This window comes from Cyprinodon variegatus, unplaced genomic scaffold, assembly GCF_000732505.1.
Source record: "Cyprinodon variegatus isolate N-32 unplaced genomic scaffold, C_variegatus-1.0 Scaffold809, whole genome shotgun sequence".
Lineage (NCBI taxonomy): Eukaryota > Metazoa > Chordata > Actinopteri > Cyprinodontiformes > Cyprinodontidae > Cyprinodon > Cyprinodon variegatus.
In genome coordinates, this window is record NW_015151262.1 from 291,149 (window position 1) to 305,440 (window position 14,292).

General features: G+C 36.1%; 1 protein-coding gene across 1 annotated transcript; it reads right to left on the reverse strand.

Moving 5' to 3' along the window:
- Positions 1 to 568: 568 nt before the first annotated feature.
- Positions 569 to 12,569, reverse strand: rchy1 (ring finger and CHY zinc finger domain containing 1). The gene is made up of 9 exons (XM_015396609.1): positions 12,459 to 12,569; positions 10,502 to 10,621; positions 9,295 to 9,410; positions 8,902 to 8,980; positions 8,775 to 8,819; positions 8,622 to 8,680; positions 7,423 to 7,452; positions 6,990 to 7,110; positions 569 to 4,396 (listed from the first exon to the last, which is right to left on the reverse strand). Exons 1-9 carry the CDS (start codon positions 12,507 to 12,509, stop codon positions 4,196 to 4,198), a joined length of 822 nt encoding a protein of 273 aa, XP_015252095.1. The 5' UTR covers positions 12,510 to 12,569; the 3' UTR covers positions 569 to 4,195.
- Positions 12,570 to 14,292: the final 1,723 nt, after the last annotated feature.

A 14,292-nucleotide genomic window follows, 5' to 3' on the forward strand; every position in this document is an offset into this window, starting at 1 on the left:
TCCAGTCATTCACCCACCCTTGACACTGCAGCAGTGCCAATGCCAGAAGACCCACAGACATCCACAGACATTAATGCTTTACAACTCAACCCCTGTCAAACTGCTTTCCATATAGGCATTTCTCCTGACACTGCAGGGGACTGCCTTGACGCTGTTGTGATCATGGAACCTAAGGGCACCAGCACATATGAGGGCCCTCAGCAGACAGCCACATCACCCAATCCCATGCAGGTCATTACACCAACACCTCTGTTGTTCTCCACAGACACATCCTTGATTATCCTTGATGAAGACACCCCTGCAGAAACTTCTGATACTTTTACCACCCAGCTGACAAACCCTGTGCAGGCTCCCCCTCGAGGAGACAGTAGATGAGCCTGATTGAACAACATAGTATTCTAAACGCTAAAGCTTTGATTTTACATTTTCATTGGTGGGAATTTACTCATTATGGTTCCAGTGTAGGTAACTGCTACAAACATAAAAAGAAACATTTGACCTACAGTAAAGGTAGCATAACTGAACCGCTTTATTAGTTGAATCAATACATGGAAAAAAAGAAAAAGATGAAAAAAAAAAAAACATCTGTCTTGTTTGCTTTTTTCACGTAGAACAATAAAGTATAACTCTATGGAAATCTGTCATTGCAATTCATTAAACTACACATAATTACAATTTTTAATTGTGTCCTTGAATATCATGAATTTAAAACAGCAAACACAAGACAAACTGAAGCAATTAAATATTAAGCAATAAATACTCAATAGCTCCATTTATAACAGTTGCACTTTGTCAAATGCTCCACAATCAAACCACCTTGGGAACAAGAGAAAGGTACATCAATTTATCAGCCATCTAAGATGATGATACATTTAAATAGAGGTCTTTCACTTGAAGGGTAAATTAATTTTAATCAAACATGGGTTTATTTTTTCTAAACAGAACCATGTTGAGTATAAGAAAGCTGAATCTTTGCCGAGCTTGACTGATCTTTGAGAAGTGCTCATTGGAGATCCCAGCAAAGGCAACTCACTTATTTTCTTTATTTTAAGAAAATAGTCAATAATCGCAGGATTACACATTAAAAATATTTTCTCATATTGATTTAATTTCAATCCGTTAAATATAGCCTCTGTGGCAACAAAATATCCAAAATAAAAGTCCGAAGCTTTTTCTGTCTCTGTCTATAAACACTCTGCTACATCCTCAGAGAAAGGCAGCCACATTGTCTTTGCTTTGCTAACAATCTTTATCATTTAGAGGTTTGACGAGTGGAATGTATTTTTAGCAGTCTTAGTGCATATTTGCAATATAAGGCCTTAGGCAAATATTTATTATTTACTATTATCCAATATTTTATAAAGTTAAGGTTTAAACATTTGTTGATTTTTATGAGCTGCTTTTATGAGGATTAAATCTGTTAATACTAAACAGTGTGCTGGATTGAAAATTGTTCTCTGCAGCTGTAATGGAGCACTATATGATGCCATGTTAAAACACACTAGTTAAAAATAATCTTCAATTTTTGCTGCACTTTTTGTTCTGAATGAATGGAAACATGTCACCAATACCTAGTACTATTTATTAAGCTGATCGTAACATGGGCATTGGAAATACTGACACCCTCAACAACTGAATAAAGCATGAATCTCAAAATTTAACATGGAGTCTTAGGCTCAACTGCTTTGCTTTGCTATAGTATTCACCCTCCACCTTTAATCTATTTTCTTACATTTTAACATGTAAATCTAATTCATTTTAAATCTTTTCTAAGTGATAGATCTGCAAAAAAATATTTAAATTATTAAAAAAAAATAATAAATGGCATGGAAATATGTCAAATTTGCTATGATGCCCTCAAAAAGATTAACTGCATCCAATTACCATCAAAAGTCACGTTATCAGTGACATGAGGTCTACATATGTGTATAAGTGTCACATCATCTATCAGTGTCACCACACCTGTTATGAAAAGCCCCACAAGCTAAAAAAAAACACTAAGCGCCATCAAATCCAACTGCTTCCATTGGAAAGCACACAGTACCACAGGACACCCGCTAACAGGGCTGTCCGCTAAAACTCACAGACCGGGCAAGGATAGCATTAATCTGAGAACAGAGACCAAATGTAACCCTGAGGTAGTGCAGACTTTGGAGTAGATAAAGTATCTGTTCATAGTACCATAATAAGCTGTACCCTCCACAGTTCTGAGCTCTATGGAAGAAATTCAAAACAAAAGCCATTACTTAGGTCTTAAATAAGGGTAGTTTGGCTAAAATGCTTATGGGAGACTCAATGAATGGAGCAGGGTGTTATGGTAAGATAAAACTAAAATATTCATTTAGACTACAAAGTAAAACCCTTCCTTTGGGAATGGTTTTCAGCGGCAGGGATTAGGAAACTGGTCCAAGATAAAGAGAGGCTGATGGTGCTGAATACTGGGATGTTCTTGAAGTAAACCAGCATCATTTTATGACTGGGATGGTTCACCTTCCAACAGGACAGACATGTCAAAATGGCCGATTCAAAGTCCAGCCGCCAATTCAATCTAGAATGATTAAAAGGTAGCTGTTCACCCCAATCAACTTGAGGAAGCAGTCTGCAAGCTCAGAGAGATTTAGCTAAAGCAAATTGCAGCTGTAAACACGGCCAAAGATGGCTGCCAAGTTTAGGGGTGGGTGTGGACGAAGCAGGTGGCAGTTTTCTGTCCTTTTGTTTGCTTCTCAATTAGCAGAATTATACATCTTCAAAGTTGTAACAAGAGGTGGGTAGGATTCCCAAAAATTGTAATTAAGAGTAGCACTACTTTAATTTTTTTTTACACAAAGTAAAAAGTAGCCATCCAAGAAATTACTCAAGTAAAAGTAAATACGTAAAAAAGGCTACTTCTGTACCAAGTAATTGTGGGATAAAAACATTATATTTAATGTTTATAAATGATGCTGGCAGACTTTATGTGCAAGCTCTGGTATTTTAAAGACTCAAATGCCTGAAAAAAACAAATAAATGTCATGAATATAAAAGAACAAATTAGTGCAGAAGAAATACTTTTACCAATTGTTTTCCCCAACATAAAACCTAGAAATCCGTACAATGAGAACTGTATGTTGAGTGTTACTGTTAATATCTACTGTTTCCTGTATGTTTACCTGATTCTGAAATAGTTCAAATCACTGAGAACAGAGTAGTCAGAGGTTTTACTCAAGTAGGAGTAGCAATACTTTACAAGAATATTACTAAAGTAAAAAGTACCACAGAGTAAACCTACTTCTAAACATGCATTTTTTCATATTGTTACTCAATTAAATGTAACAAATTACTAACAACCTCTTGTTATATTAATGAAATGGCAGAAAAGCTATGGATTTCAATTCAAGGTTGCGAGGAGGTTGAATATGAAATATGAAAAATGGCAAGGAGGGTGAACACTTTACAAGGCACGCCAAAAGAAACAGTTATCGTTTCCCGCTCCACGAGTTTCTTCCAGATCTGACATCAGATTGCTGATTACTTGTACAGGTAAATAAAAAATCTCTACCACCTCCCACACAACCAGCTTCAAAAGAAAAATTAAAGGCAAGAGGAGGTATGAAACATATGAAGCAGAAAGCTTAAATATTTTCAAAAGGATGGAGGCCTAATCTGCAGCCAGAATGAGGCTTTAGAGCCCAGGAGGAGTTAATTCATCAAGCTCTGAATCTGTGGAATACAAACTCTAGACTAGGACTGAAAGCACAATTGCTGAAAAGAGATCAATCTGAAAGCCATGTTCTACAACAAACAGCTGTTATTAAGTGACATTACTGTACATCACTTCCAATTTTATATTTTTACCAAACTCAAGGTGTTCTTGAAAATTTGACATGCCATATATTGTACAAAAACTTATGATTAGCTATTAAACAGATTTTGTGGCACAAACTGTTAAATGCGTTAACAGAGTCAGTTATAACCCACAGTATGTCACTGTCTGAAAGCATTCAAGTCTGACTGTAAACTGTCTGCAGGTATTGATAAGATATTCCTAGGATTTAACTGAGTCCTATCACTGAGGCCTCTGTCTCACATGTTAAGATGAAGGACATGAATTAGATGGGTTTACCTTTTTAATACATTTAGAACAGTCTGTAATTTTATTAATATACATTGACACGTATGAGTGCACGAATTAAAAGTCAGTCTTCCATTAAAACTTTTAATGTGGCATCTCTGATCCCGGCGGATCCTGCGGTTCTGGCTCATTGTCTGTGTACTGATCAGTGTCCTGCTGCGGCTCCTGCTGCTGCTGGATGAGTCCTCCGTCTTGAGCTGTGTTGTAGGAGCCACATTCAGCGCACTTCATCCCCAACACATGAAAAGCCACGGTGCAGTGGGTCTGGCAGTCATTGCAAATTACCTGCAGGGAACCAAGTAAACAGCTGATGAGAGACACCTGAGGAAGAACTTTTAAACTACTTAATTTGGATTTGAGTCATTCCTCATTGATTAAAGGGTCCTGCAAAGGTTTTTCATACAACTACAACAATTTCTCCAATATTCTCATGTTATATTCAACATGTTTTATGTTATATTATCCTTTTACTTTGGTGGTTCATCCAATCTGAAGCCGCAGGAATAAAAAGATCAGCTTCTCCTAGTCTAACATGCTGGGTTCTTGACAGGAAAAGGGTGGCTCTTTTCATTCAAGTTACTTTGAAGCAACTTCTTTTTTTGATTGAATAATAAAGACACAAATGTCCTACCCCTTATATTGTCCAATCAAAAAACAATGTTACTTCAATTTAAAAAGTTGCTTTAAACAAAAAATACTGCACTTCTATCAAATTAAACATTTTCAAAGAAAAGCAGTGCTTAAATGTATTTTTTGAGTCTCAAATATATTTTTGCATTCAAATATTTTTTTTCTTTGATTGAAAGGTTTTATTTCATTGAAGTGAAGATTTTTTTAATTGAAAATGTATTATTTGATTGAAGAAACCTTTTTTTTGATTGAATAATAAAGAAAAAAATCTACCTTCATAGCGGCAAACTTTTTTTTCCAACCAAATGAGCAAGTGTAGATGTTTTAGCTTCATTTCACCAAAAAGTCACACATTGGCAGTAGAATCTTTTGCAGGAAAATTTTCTGCAGCTGATTTTTTTTTCCAGCTGAATTTGAACCAGATGAAAATTCAGTGTAAGGAATTTAATGTGTAAAAAAAGTACATTTTTTAAAATTCTGGGCTAAAAAATTCAGTGTTTAAAATTCGGTTTACAAAAAAAGGAAGATTTCAATGAGACTGCTTTTCATCCATAATGATCCTAGAAAAATATGCTGTTCTTGTCCGGAGCACCAGACCTCCAACATGCCACCAGGAGGCAGCGCAGGAAATCCTTGTTCAAAAAAGCTCTCTGCTGCAACCAGCTGGTGAGGAATTTCCCGCTGCCATTTGAAGCAGCTGGAAGTGAAAATAAAATGTTTTTAAAGCTTTTGGCAAAAACTGCAAGTACCAGAATATACAACTAAATATTTTTGGTCGACAGGTTTTAACATTTTGAGTTAATTTGGTAGTTCATAAAAGAAAATTTTTTAGTGTAGCAATAATGGTCAGCGTTCGTTCTCTGTTCCTTCTACACAATAATCCATTCTTCTGGTTTAACTGCCTTGATATTTATTTTTCATATGCAGAAGCAACGATAGCTTGCAGGTAGCGTCTGTGTTCCAAAAAAACTCCTGGATCTTTTCTGATGGTTGACGCACCAGTGTACATTGAACTGCAGCATCAAACGCTCGGATGCCAGAACGCTCGGATGCACAGCTCCCAACGCGGTCCCCAATAGACTTTGCATGTAGATTAGATGTTTTGATGACCCTCAAAAAACACAGTGGACCAAACCAAATGATGACAAGGCACTAAACTACATTGGCCGGACAATAATGGTGTTTTGTTTCCTTGTCTGTATTTGCTTATGTGAAGTGCATGGATTGCCACTTGTTCTAAAGGTTAAATGTTTGTTTGTTGTGTGATAAGTTAATAAAGGTTTCTATTTTGTTTAAATAGAGACTTGTGTTACATAGTTATAATTTTCTTATTTGTATCGTGTCAATGCAGGAAGAAAAAGCAATATCGGCTATAAAGCTCCCTCTACTTCTTAAGTATCCACCCAAGTTTGTATTTATATTCGTTTCTGATGTGACCGTTCTCTTCTAATCATCTTGGTATAAATATGCTCACATGGAGAGATCTGTAACTCCAGTTTAATAGGCAACAAAGCTTTTCTGGCTTACATTTCTCAGTCTCCTGAAAGCCAACCTTCTTTACATTGATGATGTCTTCCAGTTTTTTGAACCGTGCTCCTGAAGAAACACTGCCCTGCATGTCCTGGATGTTTCCCAGCTTTCACACACCTGAATTCCTTTGACAGAAGATTCACAGGGACAACTGAACTACTATTATCTGAATCAGGTGTGTTAAAGCAGAGAAACATCTAAATAAATGGGAAACTTTGCTTTGAGGACCAGGCTTGAAAAAAGCTGGTGTGGTCTACTGACCTAGGCGGATGCCCTGAACTTAAGGAAACCAAGATGGAATCTTTAAAAAAAGTTTGAGAGAAAAACATATGCAAAAACCTAAAATAAGACTCCATAGTGTGCATGCTGTGCCTTTTGACAATGCTGTGACACAGAAACACACCAAAGCTGTCGATAAAAAAAAAGAATTGCATGAGCAGACAACCCAACAAATTAGGCCTAAATTGAAACAATCTGTGGCTGTAACAAAACAATACATTCAAGGGGTAGAATATTTATGTAAATAACTATAATTCTCCTTTAGAGTAATTTTTAATTTCTATTTCACATGATCATTTTGAATTACATTCAGTCTGAGCAAAAACCATTATAACTTATCTTTGAGTCAATAAAATAATCTAGAACTTCATAAAGTTGAATTGGATGAATGAACTCCGAACAGAGAAAAGAACCTGTTGACTTGATAGTGAGTTCTTACTTTGACAGTAGCGCCTTGATATTCAGTGGGCATTGGTGTCTGGGCAATCTCCTTATCTATCAATTCCCAGTGTTCGTCCATGTTCCAAGCAGAATGCATGCACAGAGGACAGCGGTAAGCTCTAAAACAAACATGCAGACAAAGAAAGCAGCTTAAAGACTTCATTCAATAAAGTGCGGCCTGATCACTCTAAATCTGAATGTAAATAAACTTTGAGGCCAGATCATTTCACTTGTGCCACAAAAACAATGTGTCCAAGTCTTCGACTAAAGTAATGGAATACTTTAAGAAAGAAAGGTTGCTTCCTGATAACATTGGAGACTGAAAATATTCAAATTAAGTTAAAATCAACAGCTACATAAAAAGAGCGACTACTTAAGGGCTAATTTCAGCAAACTAAATGTAAAAAATTTTTTTTTAAAACAAGACATACCCTGTTCTGATCATGTCATCAAAGCAAGTCCTGTGAACAAAGACAAAAGTTACATTTCATATCAAAGCGGCTGAACCAGCACTGACTGTTCCTGAGCCTGAAGGCAGTGACCAGTCTGAGACAAAAACATGGTGGACGTCTAGCAGGTTAAGAATCTCACAGAGAATTTTTTCTTTATGAGAATTTAAACATACAGATTAAGTCATCATTATTTGCATTCGATTCAGTGCTCCCCAACTGATTTAGTGGAAAAGACATACTAAGACACATACACTTAAAACCCTTCTGGACATTTTAAAGCAATACAATGACTTCCTGTCGACTGGTTCAGATCAAATGTTTTTCCTCTTACTTGTCTATTTGGTAATTAAAGTGACCACATATTCTTAACAGGTTCTGTTCTCAGTACATTTCATACAGGCATGTCATTGTTAATGTCCAACCTGTATTCCACGTGTAAATAACTCTCACCTTTTGCAACTGTAACCTTTTGCAAATGAAGTGATGATGTAGCCTGTGCATCAGATGCTGTGATGCATTTGAGTTTCTGGGACTAACAGTCTAGTTGGGACTAGCTTTAGCCTTTAGCTATAAAAACTCCTGGGTATATACAGTAAAATTAAGAAATATATATTTTTACTGCAGAAAATATATGTTTTTCCTATTTTGGCTTAAATTCACAGCAGCTTTTGATGCCGGAATCATAACCATACCAATATTAAACCTCTTTTTTAGAAACAATATTTCAGCCAACACTAGTAGTAAACTTACTTGGATAATGTCAGATAATCAATTCATTGATCACCCGAAAAGGTTTACACGAAAAATGTTCTAAGGGGCATTCAATGAAATCCAAAAACAAGCAGCTTAAAAAAAGAAATTATCTAATTTGTTGCATTAAAAGCCGCATCTAAACTGTGGAAGAATGCATTGTTCAACCTCCCCTAATGAAAAATTACTGCACACCTCATACTACGTCTTTTAACAAAAAAGTTTGTTTCCGAATTCTCCTCTGTACTGTTTTCTTTTTAACTTAATTTTCTGTAAAACATTGGAAAATATGTTTTTGCACTTAAAAAAAACACATTTTTATCATTTTGAAAGCATTATGGCAGCTTTATTTTAATAATTTCACCAATTACTGGTCCTAGACTCTAGTTAGACACACAATAATAACTGATGATATAAACCAGTCTTACTTGTGTAAAAGATGGCCGCAAGGAAGAACATGAGCTCCAATCCTGGATGTGTGTATATCCTTTGCATAGACAAACAAAACATTTTAGATGAAAAGATTAATTCCCAACAAAACCTGTAGAAAATACACATTAACACTTTACATGTGCGATTACCTCCATACACACTGGGCAGTTCTGTCTAGATACGTTCTCGACACACTGAAATAAAGAACACCAGCCAATAAGCAAATACATGTACATCATTAAAAATAAAATAAAAAAAACTAAAAAAAAAACTCACCTTGTGGTTTCCTCGCAGATCCTGAGCTAAACACAAATTGCACTTCTCACAGTGAAAGTACTTCTCTCTGGGCCCAATCCTGTAGAGGAAAAAGCAGAAGTGATTTCCTTTGAAAGTTTAGCTCGCTCTTTGTTCTGGGGATTCTGCATCACAACTATAAATCTATTGTCTTTGACAGATGCCTTAAGGGAACAAATTTAACGATGCTGCTTCGTTAAATGGTCCACTACCTGTAATGTGGAAAAAAAAAAAAGAGCATCACATTAAATACAACTGTCATGTCTGTTACAAATCAATTAAGAAAATAGTGATTCTTGATTATCTTTTCTAAAAAAAAAAGTATTTCAAAAAGCAAACACCATTAAACTCTTAGTTATTTGTACAACTGCTCACCTGCATATCCCACACGGCTGACAGTGGTACTGCTTCTTATCCTTGTCAAACAGGTGACAGATGTCGCAGTAATACTCCCCAAACTGCACATGGCACTGCTGACAGTTCTTCTGAGTCTAGAGGACCGAGAATAAACAGTTTACTTGGACCTTTAGAATGTACTGAGAACTAATCACAGATCAGAACAGAGACTTGAATAGAACATGTAACTTTTTTATTCCCACAATGATGACTGTTTGAGTCAGAAGTTTACAACCATCCATTAGAGTTTGAATGAAAGTGAGGGTAATTTGTTAATTTTTTATTTTTACACATTGAACTGTGTGCAAAAGTTCCAACTAGTTGTGGAGGTTCGCACCGCCATGACAAACATCAGCATTGATCAGTGAGCTCTGGTGATAATGGTTGTTATCGGGGATTTTGAAGAAAAGAAAAAGTCAAATATCCAGCTGTTATTTGTCCATAAGGCTGCTGATGGTTTCACAAATGGTGTGGTTGAACTGTTTAAAATAAATAAATAAAACTTTTAAAGCTGCTTGTTGTGTACCATAATTTGACTGTAGCAAAATGGCATCATTAAAAGCTACATTTTAAAGCACAATAACACTGATGATGACTTTATCTAAACCTCTGGCCAGAATCAGAATTTCTTTATTGTTTTATTGTAGCACAACAAAATGTCAAATAGTTCTAACAAGCTCACAAAAACCACAAACGAAAAAGCATTTAAATAAAATAAAGCAGTTAGCAGAGGAGGGGATATAAAGAGATAAGAGAATAAAACACTAAATATAGAATAAAAGATAGGAATTTAAATAAAAAAAAAATACCATGATATTATGTTTAAGTTATTCCAGGAATTTTGGACATGAACAATAATACACTTGATGTGTAAAAGAATGTTTTTCTGTTGCAATGGGAATGGTGATTAACCTTTGTTCAGGGTTAGGTTGCATTTCCTGCATTCAGCTTCATTCATTTTTATTTACTTCAGGTTATATATTTAGTGCCAGCCAGTTCATAACACGTGTCATCTATAAGCAAAGAACTTTCAATAAATTTCTCTTAATCAATATGAAGAGGAATCAATTATTTTTTATAAAAATGTATCCCATTCTAATAATACCTTATAAAACACCAACATGCTTTCTAAATTAAATTAAATACTTTGCTAAGACTGTCCCTGAGCTATGTCTATCTCATTTACCTTCTGCAGGGTCTCACACTCGGAGCACAGAACCTCTCTGACTTTGAAGCGATCCATCTGGTGGTTTTCTTCTGCATCGTGGCAGAGTCGACACACATACAGTTTCCCACAGCATGGAGCCTGAGAAAAACAAAACGCACCTTCATCAAACAATCACAAAACAGTATGTTTACCGCAGTAACTTTGATGAGTATTTACTGATTAGTTTGCCTTTCAAGTTAGTAGCCCTATTTCCGTTCAATTAATACTTTGCCATGTTAAATGGAGGAAAAAAATAGAATTCATTGTAGTTTTAAAACAGTACGATTAGTCCTTTGTCCTTTTTTATGCCACCCAATAGTTAAAAATCTGTAGTAAAGAACATAAATCTTGAAACTCAAATAAGCTGTGCAGGAAAGAAAAGCCCTCCTCTATCTTTCTGGTTTTCAATGTGAAGGACAGAAAGATTTGCACATTAGTTTAGATCAGTCACAGTGTGGTTACCTGTAGGTCCCTCCAATGTCTCATTTTATAAAGAATTGCTGTCCTACACAGAGTAGGTAAAGTGGGAACAGTTAATTGGCATAGCTTCAAAAACACTTACGATTAGGTTTCAGATTTAAGATATACACTTAAATTTAAGATACATTTATTGGATGTAAGCTTCAGATATAAGATATAGTTTAGATATAAATATAGAATTTAGAAATAAATGTCACAGACATATATAAATTTGGCCTGTAGAAATAGATTTAATAGACAAATATAGATAAATATTTATACATGCGTTGAACACCGACGCACAGTTTTCCAAAAAAAAGGAAAACTTTTCTGACAAAATGTAAAAGAAAAAGTGCTAAATGTAGAGTGTCTGGTAAATAACTTTTTTAATAATTTGCTACATTTCTAAGTTCTGCGCATCATAATTTTATTTTGTTTTAAGTATGCGTCTGGGAGCAACATAATAGGCAGTAATTATTGCTGTGATTTCCCAAAAATGTAATGTGTAATATGCCTTCTTTGCACTGTCAATATTTCATACTGTACACCTAATAGTAATGTTATAATGCTCCTACATGGATCCATTTAATCCACAATTTTCCTCAGGGTAATGGCTCTCTAGCTTTCTGAAATGGAAAAGCCAGGGTGCGCAGGAATTTACCCCAGAAATGAATTGCCACTAACCCTCCTTTGGTCAAATGTGTCAAACTCAAAGCCAGCAGGCTAACTCAGGGCCATCACTCTCATTTATCAGGCACTCAAGAGCCTGACATCTCGTCATGAAGCAAAAGCACTTGTGGCTAAAACTGAAAAACACCAAATTAGTCCAAAAATAAAATTAGTTTGACAGATCTGCTCTAAATACTCCCAATCACCCTTTTACCACAGCTAAGCAACATGGCCGAATTCTCCTCCATGCAAAGGCTAATTCAAAATGAACATTTAAATCCATAGCTTGAATAAGCTTTCATAGACTGCAGTACTGGAGGGTGCAGACCTCTTCATTGACTGTGCGGCAACTTGATGTCATCTAATTGATTCTAAATGTACTGAATGACTAAAGTGAAATTAGAATATGGTGAACCTTGGAGATGTTAATATGTTACATTAAACTGTAAAATTCTAATAAACTCATATAAGAAATTAATTACTAAAGTGTCCTAAATGTGTAAAATGGGAAAGCTGCGTCTAGGTGACTCGCACGCAGCGGCTAAGCTAACTTGTCAGATAGTACCAACACTACGGATAAGACCACGAGTTTCTTCTTTGGTTGTTTTTACAATGAAAACTTATGGAATTTTGGTAAGAAACAATAACTGATAAGTCACGGTAACGAACCAAGCAACGCTTGAGTCACAAACAGGAGAGCACCGATGCAGCGTCAAAACGGTTCATAACTGGACAACAAGTTTCTTCTCAACCGATTAATGTTTTAGTTAGGCATGGCAGGAAAAGTATATTTCTAAGGTTCACTCACTTTCAATAGACAACTGCGAACATAATGCTTACAGCCGACGGGCGAGGCCATGTTTACTCAGACATATATCTCTTCTTCGGGTGCTTTCTGTTACCCACCCCCTTTCTTCTTCTTGATTTTCGCCTATCGCGCGTTTGCAATACTGCCATCTGCTGGACTGAAAAGTAAGCAGAACTGCTGCATTAACTTATGGGTCAATTTAAACAAACACACAAACAAATAAATAAATGTGCTCGTGTTCCTGAGTTTAACAGGAACACATTTCTATTTCATAAGAATCAATTAAATGAATTTGGATTACTGAGAAAGAAGCTTTTTCGAGGTTTGCCTACATTATAGCTTCAGGATCAAGATGATGGTATTTTTGAGACAAATATTTCTTTAGGAGTAGGTTCACTGCTTTTTTTGTTGTTTTTTTTTTTGTTACTTTTTTCGGGTAATGCCATTTGAAATTATTGCTGCTCTTGCATCTAGACTTTAGACTTAAACAAACTTTATTAAATATCGTTTTGTACAGATCTCATGAAATTTCAATTTCTTAGAGTGCAGCAGTGATCGGGCAAGTAAAGAATTTCTGGCTACTCTACCCATTGGATAAATTAACTGACTAAAGAACAGATTTGTTCAAACCAAAAATTAAATGAAATTTAATTTATATTTAAAGCGGCAATTCACAACACATGTCATGTCAAGGCACTTTACAGTTCACCAGATCATACAGTCAAATTGAGTCAAAGTTTTCTATCTAAGGAAAACCAGTTGATTGCATCGACTCATTGACTAGAATGCAATCCCTCACACTAAGCATGCTTGTAGCGACAGCGGAGAGGAAAAACTCCCTTTTAAAAGAAAGAGAAACCTCCAGCAGAACCAGGCTCAGTGTGAACAGCAATCTGTCGAGGCCGACTGGGGTTCAAGGAGACAGAAGCAGAGATTCAAAAAGCAACTGCGAAAGGCAGCCCCATCCAGGAAACACACAGCCAGGCAGACGAGCTCCGAGCCAACTCCTATGTCAGAGGATGAAGAGAGCACACCCAGCTAGTCACAGTCAAAGAAACAGGACTACACTGAAAAATAGGCAGATCTCAAACATCTATAAACAAAGGTGCTGATGGCAGCAGCACAGCTGATATTCCTCTCCAGAATTGTGTCACAGCCAAACAGGAACAGATGAGGTGAAGGTACTATGAGAAAAAGCAGAGAGAGTATAACATTAGAGATTGAACTAACAGACTCTGCAGAGTGGGAGAATAAGGATAGAATGCAGCAAAATGATGAAATAGGGGGTTCCCATGTCCTCCAGAAGTCTAAACCTATAGAAGCATAACTATAGATAGCTCAGGATAACCTGAGCCACTCTACCTAAAAGCTTTATCAAAAAGCAAAGTTTTAAGCCTAGCCTTAAAAGTAGACAGGGTGTCTGCCTCACTGATTAAAACTGGTAGTTGGTTCCACAGGAGAGGAGCCTGATAACTAAAAGATCTGCCTCCCATTCTACTTTCAGAATTTCTTGAAACCACTAGTAAACCTGCAGATTGACAGCGAAGTGCTCTGTTAGGGACATAAGGAACAATCAGATCTCTGATATAAGATGGAGCTTGGCCATTTAAGGCTTTATATGTGAGAAGGAGAATTTTAAATTCTATTCTTGATTTAACAGGAAGCCAATGAAGAGAAGCCAGGATAGGAGAGATATGATCTCTCTTTTTAATTTTCATCAGAACTCTGGCTGCAGCATTTTGGATCAGCTGAATGGTTTTAACTACAGTTTGTGGACTTCCTGATAATAAAGAAAAACAGAGCAAACAAGGAAAAACACATTTTGAATGTTAAG